The sequence below is a fragment of the Pan troglodytes genome, chromosome 12 (genome assembly GCF_028858775.2).
Source record: "Pan troglodytes isolate AG18354 chromosome 12, NHGRI_mPanTro3-v2.0_pri, whole genome shotgun sequence".
In the NCBI taxonomy this organism is placed as follows: domain Eukaryota; kingdom Metazoa; phylum Chordata; class Mammalia; order Primates; family Hominidae; genus Pan; species Pan troglodytes.
Genome location: NC_072410.2, coordinates 48,329,257 through 48,349,687, shown reverse-complemented (window position 1 = coordinate 48,349,687; position 20,431 = coordinate 48,329,257). Strand labels below are relative to the sequence as shown.

The 20,431-nt window shown below is 50.3% G+C and overlaps 3 protein-coding genes and 1 long non-coding RNA gene across 13 annotated transcripts; 1 reads left to right on the top strand and 3 right to left on the bottom strand.

The window, feature by feature from the left end:
* Positions 1-319: 319 nt before the first annotated feature.
* Positions 320-8,235, bottom strand: LOC134807883 (uncharacterized). Its single transcript, XR_010149359.1, has 4 exons — positions 8,030-8,235; positions 7,248-7,336; positions 2,697-2,803; positions 320-2,575 (listed from the first exon to the last, which is right to left on the bottom strand). It is a non-coding gene; the product is annotated as an uncharacterized LOC134807883 (long non-coding RNA).
* Positions 8,236-8,775: 540 nt separating this feature from the next.
* Positions 8,776-16,317, bottom strand: C2AH2orf81 (chromosome 2A C2orf81 homolog). Of its 5 annotated transcripts, none has more exons than XM_016948827.3 (4): positions 16,148-16,251; positions 11,997-12,152; positions 10,612-10,842; positions 8,776-10,528 (listed from the first exon to the last, which is right to left on the bottom strand). In XM_016948827.3, the coding sequence occupies exons 2-4, from the start codon at positions 12,021-12,023 to the stop codon at positions 8,855-8,857; spliced, it is 1,932 nt and encodes a 643-aa protein (XP_016804316.2). In that variant the 5' UTR covers positions 12,024-12,152; positions 16,148-16,251; the 3' UTR covers positions 8,776-8,854. The 5 variants fall into 5 exon arrangements, with proteins under 5 accessions (XP_016804316.2, XP_063645778.1, XP_016804318.2 ...); XM_063789708.1 differs by having other exon boundaries at positions 15,862-16,203; XM_016948829.2 differs by lacking the exon at positions 11,997-12,152 and having other exon boundaries at positions 16,148-16,317.
* On the bottom strand, positions 12,695-13,167 carry LOC740219 (high mobility group protein HMG-I/HMG-Y-like). The gene has a single exon (XM_009442679.5). It carries the CDS (start codon positions 13,057-13,059, stop codon positions 12,712-12,714), a length of 348 nt encoding a protein of 115 aa, XP_009440954.2. The 5' UTR covers positions 13,060-13,167; the 3' UTR covers positions 12,695-12,711.
* WDR54 (WD repeat domain 54) lies at positions 16,276-20,344 on the top strand. Of its 6 annotated transcripts, none has more exons than XM_001158234.7 (10): positions 16,276-16,420; positions 16,757-16,979; positions 17,463-17,525; positions 17,908-17,974; positions 18,067-18,120; positions 18,444-18,571; positions 19,464-19,564; positions 19,664-19,826; positions 20,006-20,080; positions 20,159-20,344. In XM_001158234.7, the coding sequence occupies exons 2-10, from the start codon at positions 16,758-16,760 to the stop codon at positions 20,288-20,290; spliced, it is 1,005 nt and encodes a 334-aa protein (XP_001158234.4). In that variant the 5' UTR covers positions 16,276-16,420; position 16,757; the 3' UTR covers positions 20,291-20,344. The 6 variants fall into 6 exon arrangements, with proteins under 6 accessions (XP_001158234.4, XP_009440957.4, XP_009440956.4 ...); XM_009442681.5 differs by having other exon boundaries at positions 16,313-16,420; positions 16,724-16,979; XM_016948833.4 differs by having other exon boundaries at positions 16,335-16,420; positions 20,229-20,344.
* The last annotated feature ends 87 nt before the right edge of the window (positions 20,345-20,431 follow it).

The window sequence follows — 20,431 nt, the reverse complement described above, 5'->3', positions numbered from 1 at the left end:
AGAATGAAGATATTGATTAAAGACATTAAGTTAAATATGTAGATTAAAAATTCTAGGCCGGGCGTGGTGGCTCATGCCTGTAATCCCAGCTACTCGGGAGGCTGAGGCAGGAGAATTGCTTGAGCCCGGGAGGTGGAGGTTGCAGTGAGCCTAGATCGCACCACTGCACTCCACCCTGGGCGACAGAGAGAGACTCTGTCTCAAAAAAAAAAAAAAAAAAATGCACTCATAACAACAAAACTAGGCAGTTTCCACATAAATAAGGAAAAATACAGGCCAATCTCCTTTACTATTTTTTCCTTTTTCTTTTTATTTATTTGGGCCAATCTCCTTTATGAACATAGTAAAAAGTTTTTAAAAAAATGAGCAGGCTGTTTAGCAATGCATAAAAAAGGTAACATTATTACAAAGTTGGGTTTATTCCAGAAATGTAAGGTTGTTTCAATACTAGAAAATCTATTAAAGTTTTCTAGAAAAAGAAATATAAGTTGGAATAGTTACAACGGAAGAAATAAAACTGTGATTATTCCTGGATGATGTGATTTTCCATGTAGAAAAACCAAGAGAATCTATGGATGACTTATTAGAACTAGATAACTTAATAAAGTTGTTTGATATAAGATCAATATGAGGCAGGAGAGGTAGTCAAGGAAGTGACCAAGTAGTCAAGGCAGCAACAGTGGTGACTGTACAATCAACACAATAAACCTCAGCATATGCATTGTAACTGAGCTCATTCAAGCAAAGCTATCTTCAGTAGGGAATTTCCCCTGCAGACAGCATGTGCAGTTTGATTTACCTGTCCTCAAACTGACCCTTTGCTCATTTTATTAGTAAAAAGTACACCCCTGGATATTGAAGATGCTAATGAGACATGTGACATATGAACAAGCATATACAGCTACTGCACATCCACACCCAGAGGACCACCCAGAACATGCTTACTAGTAACACCTCTTCCCACCTCATGAATAATCATGTCAGACTTCCATAAGAGTCTCCCTAGTGCCAGTCTTTGCTGTCTCATCCTTATGAGCAGCCTGCCCTGAATTCTCTCACTCTCGGTGTACTGTCTGTTCTGCACCTACCTTTCAAAATATTCTTTTTCTTGTGCAATAAATTACTCTATGCTGCACTTCTTTTGCTGTGTGTCCCTTGTTTAAATTCTTTCAAACTAAGAACTGAGGTTTCACACAGCCGTCAACAGATATACACATTTTAAAATATCATTTATAATAGCATAAAAATGAAAGTGCCTGAATATAAATGCAGCAAAACTTCTGTACAAGATCTTTGTGGATAAAATTATTTAAAGTTTTGTACAGGTATTTAGAAGATTTAAATAGATATAAGAGTCAACCTTGTCCATGGTTAGGAAGACTCAATCTCATAAAAATGTCAATCCTCCCAAGTATATCTATAGATTCAATGCAATCCCCAACAGGGTGTGTGTGTGTGTGTGTGTGTGTGTGTGTGTGTGAAATTCAAAGAGCTGATTCTAAAATTTATATACATGAACAAAGATCCCAGAAAAGGAGCAATGGACTCATACTCCCTAAATTAACTGGATTTTATGACTCATCACCCAGAGCAGGCTCAGTACAATACTAGTTGGGAGACAACTCCCTGTGAGGTTGGGGTGCTGTGCTACAGGATGTGGTAAATGCCTTAATCCAGAGGTCACTGTGTGGGGCTATCTTCCCCATAGGCAAGAAGCACAGGTCTGGGAATCAAGAGGTACAAATGAAAGTTTCCCTTCTTACTGGTATCCCTAACGCTCCCCAGAAAGAGTCTTACTTCAAGTCACCACAACCCACCACAGCACCCGGTAGGTTGGGAGATCATAGTTCCCAAAAGATGAATACTTCCACCGGCTAACTGGCAATAAAGTGGAAGATTAAACTGTGTGAATTATTCTTTTTTTTTTTTCTTTTTGAGACAGGGTCTTGCTCTGTCACCCAGACTGGAGTGCAGTGGTGCCATCTTGGCTCACTGCAGCCTCGACCTCCCGGTCTCAATGCAATCCTCCCACCTTACACTCCCAAATAACTGGGACCACAGGAACACACCACCCTGCTCAGCTAATTTTTGTATTTTTTTGTAGAGATGGGGTTTTTCCATGTTGCTCTAGGCTGGTCATGAACTCCTGAGCTCAAGCAATCTGCCTACCTCAGCCTCCCAAAGCATTGGGATTACAGGTGTGAGCCATCGCAGCTGGCCCCTGACTATTCTTGACTCTCAAGTCATCACTAAGCCAACAGGCAGAGAAAGTGGTCATTATACTGGACAGTAATTGGTCCTAGAAGCCAGCAAACAGAGGGCATAATCAGAGTAAGTGCTGGAAGTTAGAGGCAGGGTGGCAAGTTAGGGCAGAGGTCACAGAGGGTCAGTCCATCTTGACTAGGCTTGTCAGTCGGACTGAGGCATTCCAGAGGCTCTGGGCAACATGAGGATCCCGAGAGGCTTTAACGGGAAGAGTTATCACACAGGAACTGCTGAAATATTTTCCAGAAATACCACCCGGCTCCTCTGCCAAGCTCAAGTAGAGAACTGGGAGTACACCTTGTTTGAGATCCTGTTGGGAGGGACAAGCGAAAAAGAAGTCATGCCAGGCAAACTTTGGCCTGCTGGGACACACTGAGAAGTTGAGCCCTGCCCCATTCCTCTAGGCCAAACCAGTTCTTTCCCCCACCTACCTTCATGAAGAAGCTGACAAGCTAGAAGAGGAAGCATTATGGCTAAGAGAAATGCCTCATAATCCCCATGTATACAACACCGGGCTCCACAGCATTCACAGTCATTCCTAAGAAGGTGAGACACAAGGAGAGCGCAAAGTGAAGACAGAGGAGGATGACCGATAAAAGGGGTTAAGTGTAGTTCAGCAGCGTGCAAATAAGGGAAGGGTCCTACCAAGTCTGTTGGGTAGTGTTGACCAGTGACTTGAGGGTGGTGCAGGGGACACTGGTGCTCTGTAGCTTACCTTAATGGTACCCAAGCCAGTAAGGAAGGATGGGTATTGGAAGTGTTGGGTGAACTGTAGGAGGAACATGGTGGACGATGCTGGTATTGGAAAACACCAGCAGGAAAGAAATATTGTGGGAGATGAAAAGAGTGGGAAAAGGTTGAAATGATGTGAATACAGGGTTGAGAGAAATAGAGGGTACACAGATGATAGTTGGAGTGGAATAAAATGCTGGTTTGGGGCACATTGGGAGTACTTTATGGCCAGGACATGTTGGCAGGAGATGCGAAAGGTTGGGAGGTGGTGCTGGGAGTGGAGTAAGGGGTGTCAGAGGCAGTTACCTCTTCCTTGAAGTCTCTGGGCAAGCTCTCCAGTGAATGAAGTCAATAGCAGTTTGCTGCAGTCATAGTTTTGGTTAAAGGTCAAAGGGCCTCCAGCCTGTCAGGTGCCCCTCATCAATGTACCCATGTGCATGCCGAACGGAAGACAGATTCACCACTGGGGCTGACCCTGCCTGTCGTAGGGCCCCTGGGTAGAGATGGGAGGGACCACACTGCTTCAATCCAAGTTCTAGAGTAAACTCCCATGCTCACTCCCCAACCTGCTTCTCCAGAAGATAGGAGAGCAGGGCTCTCTAAGAAGGGGCAGTGGGGTCCCTATCCAGAAACCTGGGCTAGGCATAGGAGAGCTTAATGTTAGCTGGGACCTCATTTTCATTATTAGCTGCCTTCCTAATGATCTTCTTCTTCTTTCATATTAGTGTTTGCAGTTTTGCCTTTCTTTTCTTCTACTTGCTAGCTGGAGCTACCTTAATTGATCCTCATTTATATGTTTTATTTCACTGATGGCTAAGAAGGGGAAGGAGAAGCTGGAAACACTGTGAAAGTTGCTTTCATGTATTCATACATTCATTCCTTCATTTATCCATCCCACAAATGTTCATTAGGCACCTGGAATATGGCAGACACTAAGCTAGGTGCTAAGGACATAACGGTGCTAGGTTTGGGGGAAAAGAAATATGTGTGCAGAGATACTTGAGAAAATGTTTTTAAAGAAACAAAGCTAGGGAAGGTCATCACTGGAAAACTATTAACAAGCTTAATATTAAAAAAACAACAACTATGTTTCAAACAAAAACAAAATTAAAATCCTAAAGTTAAATCTTAAAAAAAATGTTGAAAATAGTACATAAGTGTTTTAGTCTGTTCTCACACCACTATTAAGATGCTACCTGAGACTGGGTAATTTATAAACAAAAGTCGTTTAATTGACTCACAACTCTGCATGGCTGGGGAGACCTCGGGAAACTTATAATCATGGTGGAAGACAAAGGGGAAGCAAGGCATGTCTTACATGGTGGCAGAAGAGACAGAGAGCAGGCAGGGGAAAACTGCCACTTTTTATTTATTTATTTATTTATTTATTTATTTATTTATTTATTTTGAGACGGAGTCTTGCTCTGTCGCCCAGGCTGGAGTGCAGTGGCGCGATCTCGGCTCACTGCAAGCTCCGCCTCCTGGGTTCACGCCATTCTCCTGCCTCAGCCTCCCGAGTAGCTGGGACTACAAGCGCCCGCCACCATGCCTGGCTAATTTTTTTTTGTATTTTTAGTAGAAACGGGGTTTCACCGTGTTAGCCAGGATGGTCTCCATCTCCTGACCTCGTGATCCACCCACCTCGGCCTCCCAAAGTGCTGGGATTACAGGCGTGAGCCACCGCACCCGGTCAAAACTGCCACTTTTAAAACCATCAAATCTTGTGAGATCTCTCTCAATATCACAAGAACAGCACGGGGGAACTGCCCCCATGACCCAATCACTTCCCACCAGGTCCCTCCCTCTACATATGGGGATTACAGCTGGAGATGAGATTTGGGTGGGGACACAGAGCCAAACCATATCAATAAGTATACAAAAAAGTCTGGATTGGCTGGGTGTGGTGGCTGATGCCTGTAATCCCAGCACTTTGGGAGGCCAAGGCGAGAGTTTGAGGCCAAGGTGGGAGGCCTGAGGTCAGGAGTTTGAGACCAGCCTGCCCAACATGGCAAAACCCCGTATCTAGCAAAAATACAAAAAATTAGCCAGGCATGGTGTTGGGCACCTGTAATCCCAGCTACTCGGGAGGGTGAAGCAGGAGAATCGCTTGAACCCAAGAGGCGGAGGTTGCAGTGAGCCGAGATCGCGCCACTGCACTCCAACCTGGTAAACAAGAGCGAAACTCCGTCTCCAAAAAAAAAAAAAAAGTCTGGATTATGTAAAGTATAAAAAATAGTTGTTGTCACATATGAGATTACAGTATTGTTTTTAAAATGCTAAAACTATTTTGAAATTAAGAATCACTCAGTGGGAGGCCAGCCTGCTGCATGGGCTGCTTCCAGCACTGCTCCTTCTCTCCCCAGAAAAAAAAAATTAATACAAAATAAAATTTAAAAATTACAAATTACAAATGAGAAACTGAGCAGGTGGTATTTAGCCAAAATTTGCTGGAAAGAAAATTATTCTTAAAGAAGACAATGGACTTTAAATTTGCAGACAGTGACATAGAGACCAAAAGTGTTCTCTGCTCAGTTGGAGAGACTGATCCTCACAGAGCAACATCAGTGCAGTCACAGAGATGTGTACAAGGGGGCTAATGGAGCCCCATAAATAGGGGTGACTGGGGGAGGTGAAGGTTGGGCAAAGATCCACAGCAGAGGTGATATCTGTGCTGCGTCTTGGCAGGTGAACTAAAATTAGCCAGGCCAACATGATGAGAAAGGATATTCCAGATAGAAGGAACCGTATGTGCAAAAACACAGCCAGAGGGTGAAAAAAAACAGACCGTGGTCCAAGAGCTGCAGATTGTCTGGCTGGAGACTAGGAGGTGGGTTAAGGAAGGGCAAAAGGCAAGGCTCTTAGTCAGCAGAGGGTTTTGTTTTTTTTTTTTTGAGACACAGTTTCACTCTTGTTGCCCAGGCTGGAGTGCAATGGCGCGGTCTTGGCTCACTGAAACCTCCACCTCTCGGGTTCAAGCAATTCTCCTGCCTCAGCCTCCCGAGTAGCTAGGATTACAGGCATGCACCACCACGCCCAGCTAATTTTGTATTTTTAGTAGAGACGGGGTTTCTCCATGTTGATCAGGCCGGTCTCAAACTCCCAACCTCAGGTGATTTGCCCACCTCAGCCTCTCAAAGTGCTGGGATTACAGGCATGAGCTACTGCACCCAGCCTAGCACACAGCCTTCTAAGTGTAGAGAAGGGGCTTAGAGTTCATCCTACAAAGGAGAGGTTACCTTCAAAGGATTTTAAGCAAGAAAGTGTCATGATGAAAGGTGATTACTAGATGTGGCAGTGGGGAGAATAGAGAAGATGAGACAGGAAAGAAGTTTAAGAAACTGTCACTAAGCAAGATGCAGATAGTGTCGTGACATGTTACAATTTGTGGAAAGGGACAAAAACAATCATACTTGCAGGTGCATAGAGTTTTGCCTTTGTTCACTTTCCAATTGGGATTAATTTAGTTGACTGCTAAAGGATACGTGAGACTCCGGCAACAGTAGTTGCCTCTCAGGAGGGGAACAGGTGGCTTATGTACCAGAAGAGAAAAATAGTTTAAAAAAAAAAAAACCCTCTGTATCCTTTTGTACACTTTCAATTTTGTACTTTGGATTTATATTACCTGACCAAAAGAAAAATTGCTTTTCTTTTAAGGAGGCTAGCACATTGCAAGGGGATGAGTAATTAAAAATAATAATAATAATAAAGGGGCTATTATACAATCTAGGAGAAAATGTCAGGGAGAATGTTCCTGCCACCCACTCCCCGAACCTTTCCCTGGAGGAGCCAAACTTTCTCAATCAGAAAGGGCCTCTTCAAAGGACTTAGGCCCAAGGCAGTAATGTATCAACTGTATCATCTGTATGGCCTACACCTCTGGCCGACCCTGAGAACAGAAACTGAGTCTTCTTGCTTTCTCTGTTTCTGGTGCCTAGTGTCCCCCTCAAGAAGCCTTCATTGCAAAAACTGACTCTACTGGTCTGGCTTAGAACTAGGGGATGGGAGAAGGAGGTCTGGGATCTCATATCCCCTTGCTGATTATATTTTGGGCTGAATGATTCTTCTACCAGCCTTCTAATACTGACTTGTGCCAGCTGGGCTTCCCTGATGTGCGACACAAAAAGTGTGTTGGGTCACCACTCAGCAAACAGCTGGGTGCCAAGAGGCAAGAGGTGGTCCTGGGAGACAGTTACTAGAATGCCAGGGGTATAGGGAAGAGGGCAGCACAGAAGGTGCCCATCCTTCCTTACCTTGGAGTAGATTTGTGAGCAGAAAGGGCCCAACATAGTTAGTGACAAAGGTGAGATCCAGGCCCCCTGGGGTAAGTGTCTTGGGAATCCTGGGAGGAAATGAAAACACTGGCATTGAGTGATAAAGGGACCACCTTGAGGGAGACAAGGTCTGGGAGGGACATATTACCTTCAGCAGAAATGCCACAGGGGCACATACATGTGAAGATGGGGGCAATGAAGTTTAAGGCTATAACTCAATGTCAGCTTTTTAGGGGAGGGTATGGATTAGTGTTTTGGCAAGATTGCATAGACTAGGCTTTGAGGATACCTGTTTTAGAGTTCCTGAGCTAGAAAGGAGGCTGCAGAAACGTGTTTGGAGAAGCAAGCCAGGCACATACCACTGACTCCAGCATTGTTTACCAGCAGATGTATCTCAGGATTCTCCTGTAGAAGCCTCCGGGCAAAGCTCCGAATAGAGGTCATGGAGCTAAGGTCCACCTCGCCAAGCAGGAGGCGGTTGCTGTTTGAGGCTGCTTGGATCTCAGCCAGGGCTTGCTGTCCACATTCCCTGCTCTGACAAGTAAGGATCACTTGGGCCCCACACCGAGCTAGGTCCTGGGATACAACCTTCCCGATGCCTGTGGGAGGACAACTTCGGCTGGGTGGTGACTACAGTGAACAAGGGACACTCTAGGGGAGGGACAAGGGTGTTGATGGTGGATGCTCCTCCCTGCCTTCCCTGTGAGAGTTGTTGGAGGCTGAGGCCCATAGTGAGGATTCAGGGTGGGAGGAGCACTCACCACTGTTGGCCCCAGTCACTATGGCTATTTTCCCAGTCAGATCTGTGGAGCAGCACTGGAGGTCCCAGGGATAAGACTTCTGCCAGAGCTGCACATGTAGTTGAAGAAGACCAGAATAAGGAAGACAGAGCCAGCGCCCCAGACCAGGATGCTGAGTGCAGCCCACAGCAACATAGCAGAAACTTCCTGGGCCTGCTGGGGAAATGCTGTAGGAGGAAGTGGGTGCAGGATAAATCTGGGCAGAGTGGAGACTAGCAATGAGGCAGGTGTGGAGCCTAAGATAAAATTTAAGGAGGCACTGACTCTTGAGTTTGTTCAATATACTGTTTGAGTTTGAGAGTTCCTCCTTAACTTCAAAAGTGAAATTTGGATTTGCAGTCTAAGGTGAAGTGACCAAGCTCCAGGGACCAGGGAAGCAAGAAATCAAGTTCTTCATATCTCGAATCACTCTGTGCTTATGCAGGGCCTTCTCCTTCCTCCCCTACTGAAAGGAGACTCGAAGTTCTCTCTACAGAGCCAGACCAGCTGGCAGCCCTTATGTCTACCCCTTTGGGGGACAGGGGTTTCTCTAGAATGCCTCTGCAATGGGGCAGCTTTGGCCCTAATGCAGGGTCTCCTAAGGGTGGCGAGAGGGTTATTTCCTGAACCCTGGTTCTATCTTCTTCTAGGCCTGCAGGATAACTGCTCCCCTTGGGGTTCAGTGAGAGGGTGGACACCCTTGGAAGAAACTGACAAGAGACATCAGACTAGTTCCTAAGGCAACTCAGGTGTTTATTTCTGGCTAGCAGAGGGAGGGGCCAGTTACTACTGCCAGAGGCTCAGGGATCAGAGGGAGGCAGCAGGCTTAGAGGAGCGTGACCACACTTTGGGGGCTGAGTTCTTCATTAGCTGTGCTACGGTCACCTGGGGCTTTGGGGCACCTGTCTGGATGGGATGTTGCTCAACGGGAGGAAAGGTGCTACCTTCTTTGTCCTCTTGTTCAGGCACACCAGAGCTGAGCAACACCTGGGTGCTCCGGTTCCACATGCTCACACCAGGGGCCAGCTTCAGGGCTTCTGGCAGCAACACCGGCTTCCACATCACCTGGGAAGTGGCTTCAAGGACCGGGGGTGTGGTTCGAGGCCATCTGCCAGGATCCTGGCCCTCCCTGTCTGCCAGCTCCAGACCCTGTGGAGGCACGCAGGTCCGGCCAGCCCACAGCTCGCCCAGCAGCTCGGCCTTCCCCTCCCAACCGCTGGGCCACCTGACACTGGGCCACAGCTTGGGGCTGCGGCTGCGGGCCACATCAGGGAGCACCGGGTGTGTGGTGAGGAAGCGGATCCTGGAGTTGGGGAGTGGCAGCTTTGACTCGAGGGATGGCGACGATAGGCCTAAATTTAAAGTGGGGAACAGGAGTGCGGGGCCCGAGTCCAAGTCACGGAAAGGAATGCCTGGCCGGAGAGGGAAGAACGCTGCCGGGGAGACACGGGTGCCGGGGCCGAGGGCTTGGGGTTCGGCCCGGGACTTGGTCTTCTCGCCCCGCTGGCGTCCGCGGTAGGCTTCCAAGGGGCGTGTTTGAGAGTCTGGGACCAGGACCTCAGCCAGAGGGCGCACCCAGTGGCACGGGAGCCTCGCAGGGTCCAGGCGTTTCACGGCCGCCTTGCGGCGCATCCTGTGGTGGTGGGCGCTCAGCCGCACATCCGAGTGCCCGGCCGGCTGCTGCTGGCAGGACGCGGAGGGGCGGGTGGCGCCGCCCACAGAGGGGTAGGACACCAACACGCCCGAGGCGATGCAGGGCACCCCCTCTGACCTGAGTTCCAGCCGATCCCCAGCCGCGTCCAGTTGGGGCATGCAACAGTAGGGGTCTTCCAACGACAAACGGAAGCCGAGGGGGTGTCCTCTCCCGGTTGAGGCCTGGGGGCTGGCTACCAGGTACGGATCCAGAGAAGGGTCGGCATCGTCGGCAGGCGCCTCCTCCACCGACAGTTGGAAGCTCGCGCTCAAGGACCCGGCCGAGGAGAGGCCTCTAGACTGGCCGTCCGCTTCCTCTACAGGACCTCCGGGCCCTGCCTCCTGAAACAGCTCTGATGTGGGAGGAGGGGCCGAGGTGACTCTCAGCTGCGGAGAAGGCTCCCAAGATTCCATCTGCTCCTGGGAGCCTCGACCCATCCACGACCTTCCTAAAGGGATCCGGTCCACGCCCCCAGGGTCCTGGGGAAATGCACTCGGGCAGTGAGATGTCGGAAAGGGGAGAGCAGGAGTAATGGCAGAGGAGTCCGGAGAGGCTCCTGAGGAGTGTACTTCGCCTTGGAAGTTCTCCAGGCCCTCCGAGGTGGACGCGTGCAGCACGGGCACTGAACCCTGAGCCCAGGAGTCCGTCGTGCATGCCGAAGGCTCCTCGTCCTCACCCCATGTGGGGTCCTCAGCTACTGCAGATTCTCCCTCGTCCCGGGCCAGGAAGCGCCACTCGGTGATCTGCAGCATGGCCTCCCGGGCCTGGCTGATGGTGAATGGAATGCACTGCGGAGGCGAGAGAGGATCTCAGGTCGGCAGGGAGGGGCGGGAGAGGGAGACGAGTCTGAAGGACCCGGATCCCGGCCCACCTGCTGAGTCAGGTAGACTTTGAAAGCAGAGTCCATGACTCGAGCCAGCAAGTCGGCCAAGATGTCCCCTACGACGTCCTCGCCCTCCTCGAGGGCTGTAAGCGCCATCCACTCGGCCTCACTGAGCCGCCCAGGCACAATATCCACCTGAGGCACTGGCACAGTGGGCGGCCGCACTTTTTCCGCCTTGGACCGGGTCACCCCGCGGTCTCGGACCTGCCTCTCCTGCCTCTGTGAGAACAAAACAGGGCAGTCAGAGCAGGAAACCAAGAAGTGGAACGGAAGAGTAGCTATAGGCTAGGAGGAAGCTTTCTCAAGTTGTCTAGTGGGAAGGAAAAGGGCCAATTGACGAAGAGCCTACTATGTGACAGATACTTAGTAGATGTTTGACCTAATAATTTTCATTAACAGGCCACTAACCACAATTGACAGATAAAGAAACTGAAGTGGGGAGGCCGAGGAAGGAGAGTCACTTGAACCCGGGAGATGGAGGTTGCAGTGAGCAGAGACTGCGCCACTGCACCCCAGCCTGGCGACAGAGCAAGACTGCGTCTCAAAAAAAAAAAAAAAAAAAAAGAAAAATTAAAAGAAAGAAAAAAGAAACCGAAGTCTGACAGAAGTTAACCAACCTTGCTTAGGAGCACACAGTGAGCAAGCCCAGACAATGTGAAGGTTTAACTTCATGGCCCTTATACCAGAGCAAAGTGTTCAAAATTCTTGAGTGTTCAAATTACTTGAGAAAGACAATTCAGTAAACAGTCCTGGAATTATTGGTGCTATTTAGAGTCTTCTCTACATTTTGTTTTCCAGAAAAGGATTTTTTTTTTTTTTAATTCAAGTAATTGCAAATAGGAAACCAGAGGGGGAGCCCAGGCTGGGACAAATCATGGCTACCCCTCCCTGACAGACCGGGGGGAGCAGGTGGCCCCTACATGCTTTATGGTGGATTTGGGCCCCCTTGCTCTCTCTGCTGCAGCATCCTAGGGGCAGGGCCCCGACTGGAGTAGTCAGTCACCCAGCCTGCCATGCCCCAGCCCCTCTTCTCCACGAAGAGTAACCTGGGGGAGGGGATCGTGGGCAGAGCAGGAGGCAATGTGGATGAACATTTGGCGCTGCTAGCAGCAGCAATGACAGATGTCAAAGAATGGAACATTGAACCAAAAACAAAACAACTGTCCAGAGGTAGTTTGTGAACAAAGAAAAAATGGAACCAGAACCTGGGGGGGGTGGCAGGAGCAGGAGGGCTGGGAGTGGGAAGGGTGAGCTCCTTGTTATTGGTGCCCCATCTGAGGAGAGGAAAATGGCCAAGTGGTAGAAGCAAAGTAGGGTTGGGGGAGCAGCCCCAGCCCACCTCAGGTAGCTGCCACAGGGCTCATGGGCCTCACCTGGACAATAGGTGACTGCATCTCCATCACTGCAATATGTACTCAGATCCCAGGCAGACGGTAAGGGGGCTGGGGCCACTGCAAAGAGGGAGTAGGGGACTCACACCCCTCCCGCTTTCCTGTAGCCAATGGGGGCTGTCCAACCTAGTGCAGGGACTAGGGAAGGTGGGGAAGGATGAAAGGTGTGAGCCTCATGTGGTGACAAAGACAGTTTGGCTGGGGGAATGCTGGGGGCCAGCACCCCCCTCCATTGGCCACACCTGCTGCTGCCAGGACAGTGGAGTGGTGTGTGCCAGAATGGGGGCTTGGGCCCCTTTTAAGACCAGGGGAACCCTCCCAGGCCCCTCTATGGGAAGCCAGAGGCAACAGTGGAGGAGCAGAGAAGTAGCTCCCAAACCAAAAGCCCAGAGAGCAATGTCACCACCAAGGGATCAGGGACGCAGCAGGTGCAGGGTGCGGCTAAGCGGGACATTCGCCTTGTCCAGGAGGGCACATGTGTATGAGTGGGTGGACGGGGGGAGGGGGGGGGGTAGGGATGGAAAGAGGCCAGGGGAAAAGTCCTCTCCACTCAGCCCATAGGGACCTGCAGCGGCTGGTGTGTTGTGTAGTGTGGTGGTGAAGGTGCAGGTGGAAGATGAGGGTGGTGGCTGGAGGCGGTGGTGATGGTGGGTGTAGGGAAGGGGTGGGGGGTGGGAGGTGGGGGGCTGGGAGCGGATCAAAGCTGTCCAGTCCCAGAAGGAAGCTGCTCCTCCAGTGAGGACTCCTGCGAGATGCCCTTCTCTTCCTCCTTCTCCAGTTTTTTGGGTCTTCCCCTTGGTTTCCTTCCCAGAGTTGTGGTGGTTTTCCGGGTCTTGGCAGCACCCTTGTTTTTGCTTCCCTTTGGTCGGCCCCGAGGTCTCTTAAGTGTTGGCACTTCGCTGAGCTCCTTCTGACTCCCTACCAGCGCTGTCCTGGGACTCACCGGAGGCTGCTTGCGCGGCCTGCCACGGCCCCGCTTCTCAGTGCCGTCCTTTTTCTGCTTGGAGGCCAAGGGCTGGCTGGACTTCGAGCTCGACTCGCTCATCTTCCCTTCTCTAAGGACTAGGTGGAAAAGTGATGGCTGGGATGGGCGAACTCGGCCGCTGGCCGGCGGTGCATGCTCCGGTTTGCCGGGAGCAGCGGTGCTGGGCGCTGAGGACAGGCCAGTCTCCACCGCAGCCGCCCCTGGTCGCAAATGCGGATGCCTTCCTGGAGCCGCGCCAGCGCCAGAAATAGCCCAGGCTCGGAGTCCCACTTAGAAGAGCGCAGCCCCGGCTCAGGGGAGCTTAAAAAGTTCTCTACATTTTTTTTTTAAACCAACTATTCTTATCTCCATTTTATGGTAATTTACCCAGTATCATACAAGTAGGAGGTAGTGAAGTCAGAATGCATTCACATGCAAGTCTGTCTGACTCCAGAGCCTCTCAAAGACATTTGCAACAAATATGAAAAAAGATAAATATCCCCGAGTAAATTAAAAGCTCATATAAAAAAAAAATGGCCGGGCGCAGTGGCTCACGCCTGTAATCCCAGCACTTTGGGAGGCCGAGGTGGGTGGATCATTTGAGGTCAGGAGTTCCAGACCAGCCTAGCCAACATGGTAAAACCCCGTCTCTACTAATAATACAAAAATTAGCCAGGCATGGTGGTGGGCGCCTGTAATCCCAGCTACTAGGGAGGCTGAGGCACGAGAATCACTTGAACCCGGGAGGCAGAGTTTGCAGTGAGCTGAGATCATGCTACTGAACTCCAGCCTGGGTGACAGAGCGAGACTCTGTCTCAAAAAAGAAAAAAAAAAAACTAATAAAATAAAAAATAGAAGAAGAAAAATGGCCAGGCACAGTGGCGCACACCCACAGTACCAGCTGCTCGGGAGGCTGAGGCAGGGGGATTGCTTGAGCCCAGGAGTTCAAGTCCAGCTTGGGCTATATTGCAATAAAAATTTAAACTATAAGAAGAAAAACCATTTAAGATCCCAAAGATAAGCAAAGGACATGACATTTCACAAGAGAGGGACTGTAGATGACTAATAAATATAGTATTGACATTCTGATTTCTAGTTCATCAAATTGGAATTATTTTAAAAACAAGAATACTCAGCATTGGCAAAGGTTTAGTGTGATACCATGCTGCAACAGTATGCATGAAGACATTAAAAAATGTTTTCACTTCTTCAACCCTGCAATTTCCGTTCTATAAATACAACCAAAAGGCATTTTCTGAAATGAAGATAAAAATATATTCTCCAACAAATTCTCTGCGGTATTTTTATAATAGCAGAATATTGAAAACACGTCTTTAAAAAGAGAATAAATAATTGACTATGCTATATATACTGAAATATTATGCAATGATTAAAGGTAATCTTTTTTTGTTTGTTTGTTTTTGTTTTTGAGACGGAATCTCGCTCTGTCACCCAGGCTGGAGTGCAGTGGCAAGATCTCGGCTCACTGCAACCTCCGCCTCCCAGGTTCAAGCAATTCTCCTGCCTCAGCCTCCGGAGTAGCTGGGATTACAGGTGCCTGCCACCAGGCCCGGCTAATTTTTTTTCTATTTTTAGTAGAGATGGGGTTTCGCCATGTTGGCCAGACTGGTCTTGAACTGGCCTCAAGTGATCTGCCCACCTTGCAGGCATGAGCCACCAACCCAGCCATTAAAGGTAATCTTTAGAAAGAATTTGCAATGGCATAAAGCAAATGTTTATGATGTAACGTTAATTGAAAGAAGCAGGATACAAACTTACACATCAATTATGATCTCATATATGTAAACCACTATGTGTTCAACAAAAGGAAAACTTCAAAATGATAACAGAGGATACGTTTACTTCCTATGCTCTTTTCTATTTTGTAAGTTCTCTACAATGAGTTTGTTTCCTTTTGTAATCACTTAAAAAAAAAAAAGACTAGTCCCCAAAACTCACTTTAGAGACATAAAAAGTTTACAAACAATCTCTTGGGAGCTCCCTCAATTCCCCACAACAGTCTCCCTGAACCTGGTTCCTTCCAAAATGTACTTCCAAATGTGATCTTCCCAAACCTTTGCCTATTGCCCCGCTAAAACCTTGTCTCATATCTGTTTCCTAAAATTCATTATCCCCCCAAATCTGCTGTTTCCTAAGTCTTGCAGAACTCAAAATCCCTGAAGTCTCATTAACCCTATCCACCAGTGAGAACAGCCCTGTAGCAAGCACCAGGAGTGGCCCATAGCCCAGGCCAAGCTTGACTAGAGCAGGGCTGACTGGACTGAGTAAAGAGAGTTGGTTCCTTAGACCTCCCCTCCCAGCCTCGCATCTGACACCCGTGATGGTGACCAGAAGGGACAGAGATATTTTTGCACAAAGGCTCTTCAAATCCGTTTTCTTTCTTCTTCTTTTTTTTTTTTTTTTTTTGAGACAGTCTCTCTCTGTCACCCAGGCTACAGCGCAGTGGCGCGATCTCGGCTCACTGCAACCTCCGCCTCCCGAGTTCAAGCAATTCTCCTGCCTCTGCCTCCCGAGTAGCCGGGATTACAGGCACCGCGCCACCACATCCAGCTAATTTTTTGTATTTTAGTCGAGACGGGGTCTCGCCATGTTGGCCTGGCTGGTCTTGAACTCCTGAGCTCAGGCAATCCTCCCGCCTCAGCCTCTCAAAGTGCTGGGATTACAGGCGTGAGCCATTGAGACCGGCCCCGTTTTCTTTATTTTAAAATTGATTGGCTCTTAAACAATTTGACTTTCAAGTGCAGTCTCTGAATTATTTAATATATTTCTTCCTCTTGAAATTCTCGAAATAGATTTTTTCTGTTATCTTCCCTCTCTAAATGCTTATCCATTTAAATACGCACCACCATGTAAGAGACTTACTACATTCATTAGCTGTTTCAAAATCCACTTCCTGTTCTCGGGCTCTACACCACCCACTGACCCTTTCCCTCATGGCTTGAGTGTAACAAAGCGTTTGAGTGGGCACCGTGCAGGTGTAGGTTTTCTGCCCGAGTACCGACGTGGCTTCCTTGGTCATCTAAACTCCCGCGCGGTGGGCGGGAGCAAGTAGGGGCACTGGGCGGCCCAGAGCCAGCCCACTGTTCCCGACACCGACCTTAACGGCCGACCCTGGCTCTGGCGCATCCCCAGCTGAACTGAAGCTCACCGAGCCTTCGTGCGCCATCGCCAACGCGGTCGCAGCAACGCTGGTGTTTCTGCTGCATCCGGGCCGCGAAGCCACCTAACAGTCGCCTGGGCAACCACGGGCTCGGGGTCGCTCGCCCCGCCCACAGTTGCCCCGGCAACCGCGCCGCCCGCGGCACGTTCCGGCCGCTCACCCCGCCCAAGGGCCGTGCGTACGTGCGTCGTCTCTATGGTGGCGGCGGATTTGGAGGGACCCTACGAACCAGGAGTCAGGCGAGCCGATCTGGGGCTGCAGGTGTTACCTCTGATCTAGGCCGGGGGCTTCAGGGATCCGAGCCGAGGGAGAAAGCCTTGGGGGCTTCATCACACTTATTTGGCTCGCGGGCTTGGGGCCATCGGGTGGTCCTGTGTCATCCCCATTCCTCCTCTGCGATTCCCCCGTCGCCCCCAAACAGCCCTGGGACTCCCCTGTCTTGCTCCTCGAGACCCTCCCCCATCACCGTCCTCTGGGCACCCCATCCTATGACCCAGTCTCAGGCATCTTCCGAAATGCTCGATGATAGCCGCCCTCGGGCATCTCCGCTGCGTCTGTTTGTAGCGCGCCTGGTGATTCGGCTGCACCCCCGCACAGGATGTTCCGCTGGGAGCGCTCCATTCCCCTGCGAGGCTCGGCCGCCGCCCTGTGCAACAACCTCAGTGTGCTGCAGCTGCCGGCTCGCAACCTCACGTATTTTGGCGTGGTTCATGGACCAAGCGCCCAGCTTCTCAGCGCTGCTCCTGAGGGTGTGCCCTTGGCCCAGCGCCAGCTCCACGCTAAGGAGGGTGCTGGAGTGAGTCCCCCACTTATCACTCAGGTGAGGCATGGAGTTGGGAGTGATGTTGCTGAACCCAGTCCTACCCCCAGCCTTTTCTCTCCAAACCTTCAGGAGCAGGCATGTCCTAACCTCAGAATCTCCCCAGGCATGTCCTAACCTCAGAATCTCCCCTCTCCTGCCGGGCGCGGTGGCTCACGCCTGTAATCCCAACACTTTGGGAGGCTGAGACGGGCACTTGAGGCCAGGAGTTCGAGACCAGCCTGGCCAACATGGTGAAACCTCTTCTCTACTAAGAATACAAAAAAAAAATAACCGGGTGTGGTGGCGTGCACCTGTAATCCCAGCTACTTGGGTGGCTGAGGCAGGAGAATCGCTTGAACCCAGGAGGCTGAGGTTGCAGTGAGCCGAGATGGCGCCACCGCACTCCAGCCTGGGCCACAGAGCAAGACTCCATCCCCAAAAAAAAAAAAACTCATCTTCCCTGCTTTGATTTTCTCCCTACACTGATGCACCTCCCTCCAGGTCCACTGGTGTGTCCTCCCCTTCCGAGTGCTGCTGGTACTCACCTCACATCGAGGAATACAGGTAAGAAGAGGACTCTCCTGCTTGCCCCACCAGAGCCTTCTCAGCTTCCCTGCCAGGCTTCCAGACTTTCCCACTTGCCTCTAAACACTTCCAGACTTTTCACATGCTTGGCCCACTCACTCTTTTTCTATTTCCTATCTTCAATCTTTCCATCTTTTCCAGTTTCCAAGTGCCACCTCCAGTATCTGCCTCTTTACTAGCTGTATGTCCTTACACTATTAACTTCTCACTCTCACTGTTGTCCTCTGAAAAAATTAGGATAAAAATAGTACCTACATCCCAGATTTGTTTTGAGGATTAAATGGGCTAAGGCTAACACGGATATGTGAAATAGCAGAGGTCAGTTGGGTTATGCCCCCTGGTTCTTGCCCCGGTCTTCCAGATGTACGAGTCCAATGGCTACACCATGGTCTACTGGCATGCACTGGACTCTGGAGATGCCTCCCCAGGTACCTGCAGGACCAAGTGGGGTGGGGGCAGGGAGTGTTTGCTAGGGCTGCAGGAGGGGATATTTCTGATCATTCTCCCCTTTCATATTCAGTACAGGCTGTGTTTGCCCGGGGAATTGCTGCCAGTGGCCACTTCATCTGTGTGGGTGAGGGAGCCAAGTGCAGGGCATGGAGGGGTGCTGGGGCATGTGGGCTGTGGCCAGGAGGATAATGAGGGCCTGAGGAAATTGTGGAAAGTTAGAGGGAAGGGTGGAAGTGGAGTGGAATCAGAGACTCCAGTAAACCATGGAAGGGTTCAGAGGGTCAGGGTGGGATAAGACGAGGCTAGTGAATGAAGGGGCATGGCCGTTGGAGCAGTGAGAGGGGGTTTTGTTACTAAGGTTTCTGGGATGGAGTAAGTGTTGAGTATGGTGGCTGGAGACCCAGGAGGGTCAGGAAGTCATCACTGGAGTACTGGTTCTGGATACAGGAACGTGGTCAGGCCGGGTGCTGGTGTTTGACATCCCAGCAAAGGGTCCCAACATTGTACTGAGCGAGGAGCTGGCTGGGCACCAGATGCCAATCACAGACATTGCCACTGAGCCTGCCCAGGGACAGGTGAGTGGACTTCCCCTACCCACCTGGGAGCCTTCCCCACCCTGGGAGGCAGGGGACCTGGCTTTGAGTCTTGGCTCTGCCACTAAACAGGTGGATGGCTTTGGGCAAATCTGCATTTTCCTAGTCTTCAGCAACCAGGTTCAGTGATAAAGCCAGAGATACTTTACATTTATGTAGTATTTTATAGTTAACTAAGACTTTATAATACTGATGTGAAATGAGGAGTTGGAACAAATGGTTTCTAAGATACTTTCCAGCTCTGAAATGTGCAGCTTCCTTCTCTAGGGCAAGTCCCATCTATTCAGGCCCAGCTCCAGTGCCATCCATCCTCTCCAGGAAGCCTTCCCTATATTCTAGCTCCCACTGATGTCTCTTAGCTGAAACCTGAATTGGCACTGCCCTCAAAAGACAACTCTTGTCTCCCCAAGTAATTTGCAAACCTCTTGAGAACAGGGTATATATTTTCTTATTCATATTCTCCATTGTACCTGGCATAGGGCTAGGCCCATAGGCTGTGTTGGCTGCCTGGTGTTGGGGGTGCAGGGGCCCAGGGTCTAGTCATGACTGTGACTGGTTCACTACAAGACCTCCAGAAGGTCATGACACTGTGGCCTCAGTTTTATCATCCATCCAGCGAGGCAATTATGCACCCCCTCCTAATGTTATTGGGGGATGGGACTCCATGAAGAAATTCAAGGAAAGCAGTTCATGCTTCCCAAGGGAACCCTGGTGGTAGGGGTGGTTTCTGATGGGTCTAGCTAGTGAGGGCTCCACACCTTGCCCTTTCCCTGGAGAGGCAAAGATGCACACACTGCCTCCCTTCCCCTCCTGCCCTGTATACAGGACCATAGCAGGGGAGAAAGGAAAGGGTTGATCTTGCCTTTCCCTTCAGGATTGTGTGGCTGACATGGTGACGGCAGATGACTCAGGCTTGCTGTGTGTCTGGCGGTCAGGGCCAGAATTCACATTATTGACCCGCATTCCAGGATTTGGGTAGGTGAGGCAGAAAGGGTAGAGGGCTTCCTGAGATAGCTTCAGGCTGGGGAGTAGGATTTGATCTGGGCAAAACATAGTTGGGTGTCACCCTTGCAGAGTTCCGTGCCCCTCTGTGCAGCTGTGGCAGGGGATCATAGCAGCAGGCTATGGGAACGGACAAGTGCATCTGTATGAGGCCACTACAGGAAATCTACATGTCCAGATCAATGCCCATGCCCGGGCCATCTGCGCCCTGGACCTGGCTTCTGAGGTGGGCAAGGTAAGTCTCCTCCTCTGTTCCTACATACCCTTTTTCCTGGCAGTGGAATGTTGAGAGAACACCACAGGCTTGTCTTTGCAACTCAGTGTAGCCCCCTCCCCTGGGGCACCTGGACTGGGGATTCCAGCTTATACCTGTCCCGTCAGGGCATTCTGACTCCCCCTCTTCCTCCTCCACAGCTACTCTCTGCAGGTGAGGACACCTTTGTGCATATCTGGAAGCTGAGCAGAAACCCAGAGAGTGGCTACATTGAGGTATGTGTCATGGGGTGGGTGGAATGGGGGGGCCCAAGCATGGGGCAGCAGGCCCTGACGAGCCCTCTGCTCCCCCAGGTGGAACACTGTCATGGTGAGTGTGTCTCCGACACCCAGCTGTGTGGTGCTCGATTTTGTGATTCCTCAGGCAACTCCTTTGCTGTGACTGGCTATGACCTTGCGGAGATCCGGAGATTCAGCAGTGTGTGAGAAGAGCAGCCTTCCTTTGTCCCTGTGGTATTCATAAAGTACCCGCTCCACCCAGCCTTTGTCTGATTACTCAGTATCACAGTCATATTTCACAGCTGGTGAACTATGCTCCAGGGATGATGTGAGGCAGGTCTAGACCAG

What these genes read in the sequence shown, in the direction of transcription:
- LOC740219 (XM_009442679.5), bottom strand. Translation starts at nt 13,059, where the DNA reads ATGAGCGAGTCGAGCTCGAAGTCCAGCCAGCCCTTGGCCTCCAAGCAG.
- C2AH2orf81 (XM_009442783.4), bottom strand. Translation starts at nt 16,165, where the DNA reads ATGGCGCACGAAGGCTCGGTGAGCTTCAGTTCAGCTGGGGATGCGCCA. An exon ending in AGCCAGGGTCGGCCGTTAAG is followed by an intron (nt 10,843 to 16,096) that starts GTCGGTGTCGGG and finishes TTGTTCTCACAG; the next exon opens with AGGCAGGAGAGGCAGGTCCG. An exon ending in AAGTCTACCTGACTCAGCAG is followed by an intron (nt 10,529 to 10,611) that starts GTGGGCCGGGAT and finishes TCGCCTCCGCAG; the next exon opens with TGCATTCCATTCACCATCAG.
- WDR54 (XM_001158234.7), top strand. Translation starts at nt 16,758, where the DNA reads ATGTTCCGCTGGGAGCGCTCCATTCCCCTGCGAGGCTCGGCCGCCGCC. An exon ending in GTCCCCCACTTATCACTCAG is followed by an intron (nt 16,980 to 17,462) that starts GTGAGGCATGGA and finishes ACCTCCCTCCAG; the next exon opens with GTCCACTGGTGTGTCCTCCC. An exon ending in TGGCTTCTGAGGTGGGCAAG is followed by an intron (nt 19,827 to 20,005) that starts GTAAGTCTCCTC and finishes CCTCCTCCACAG; the next exon opens with CTACTCTCTGCAGGTGAGGA.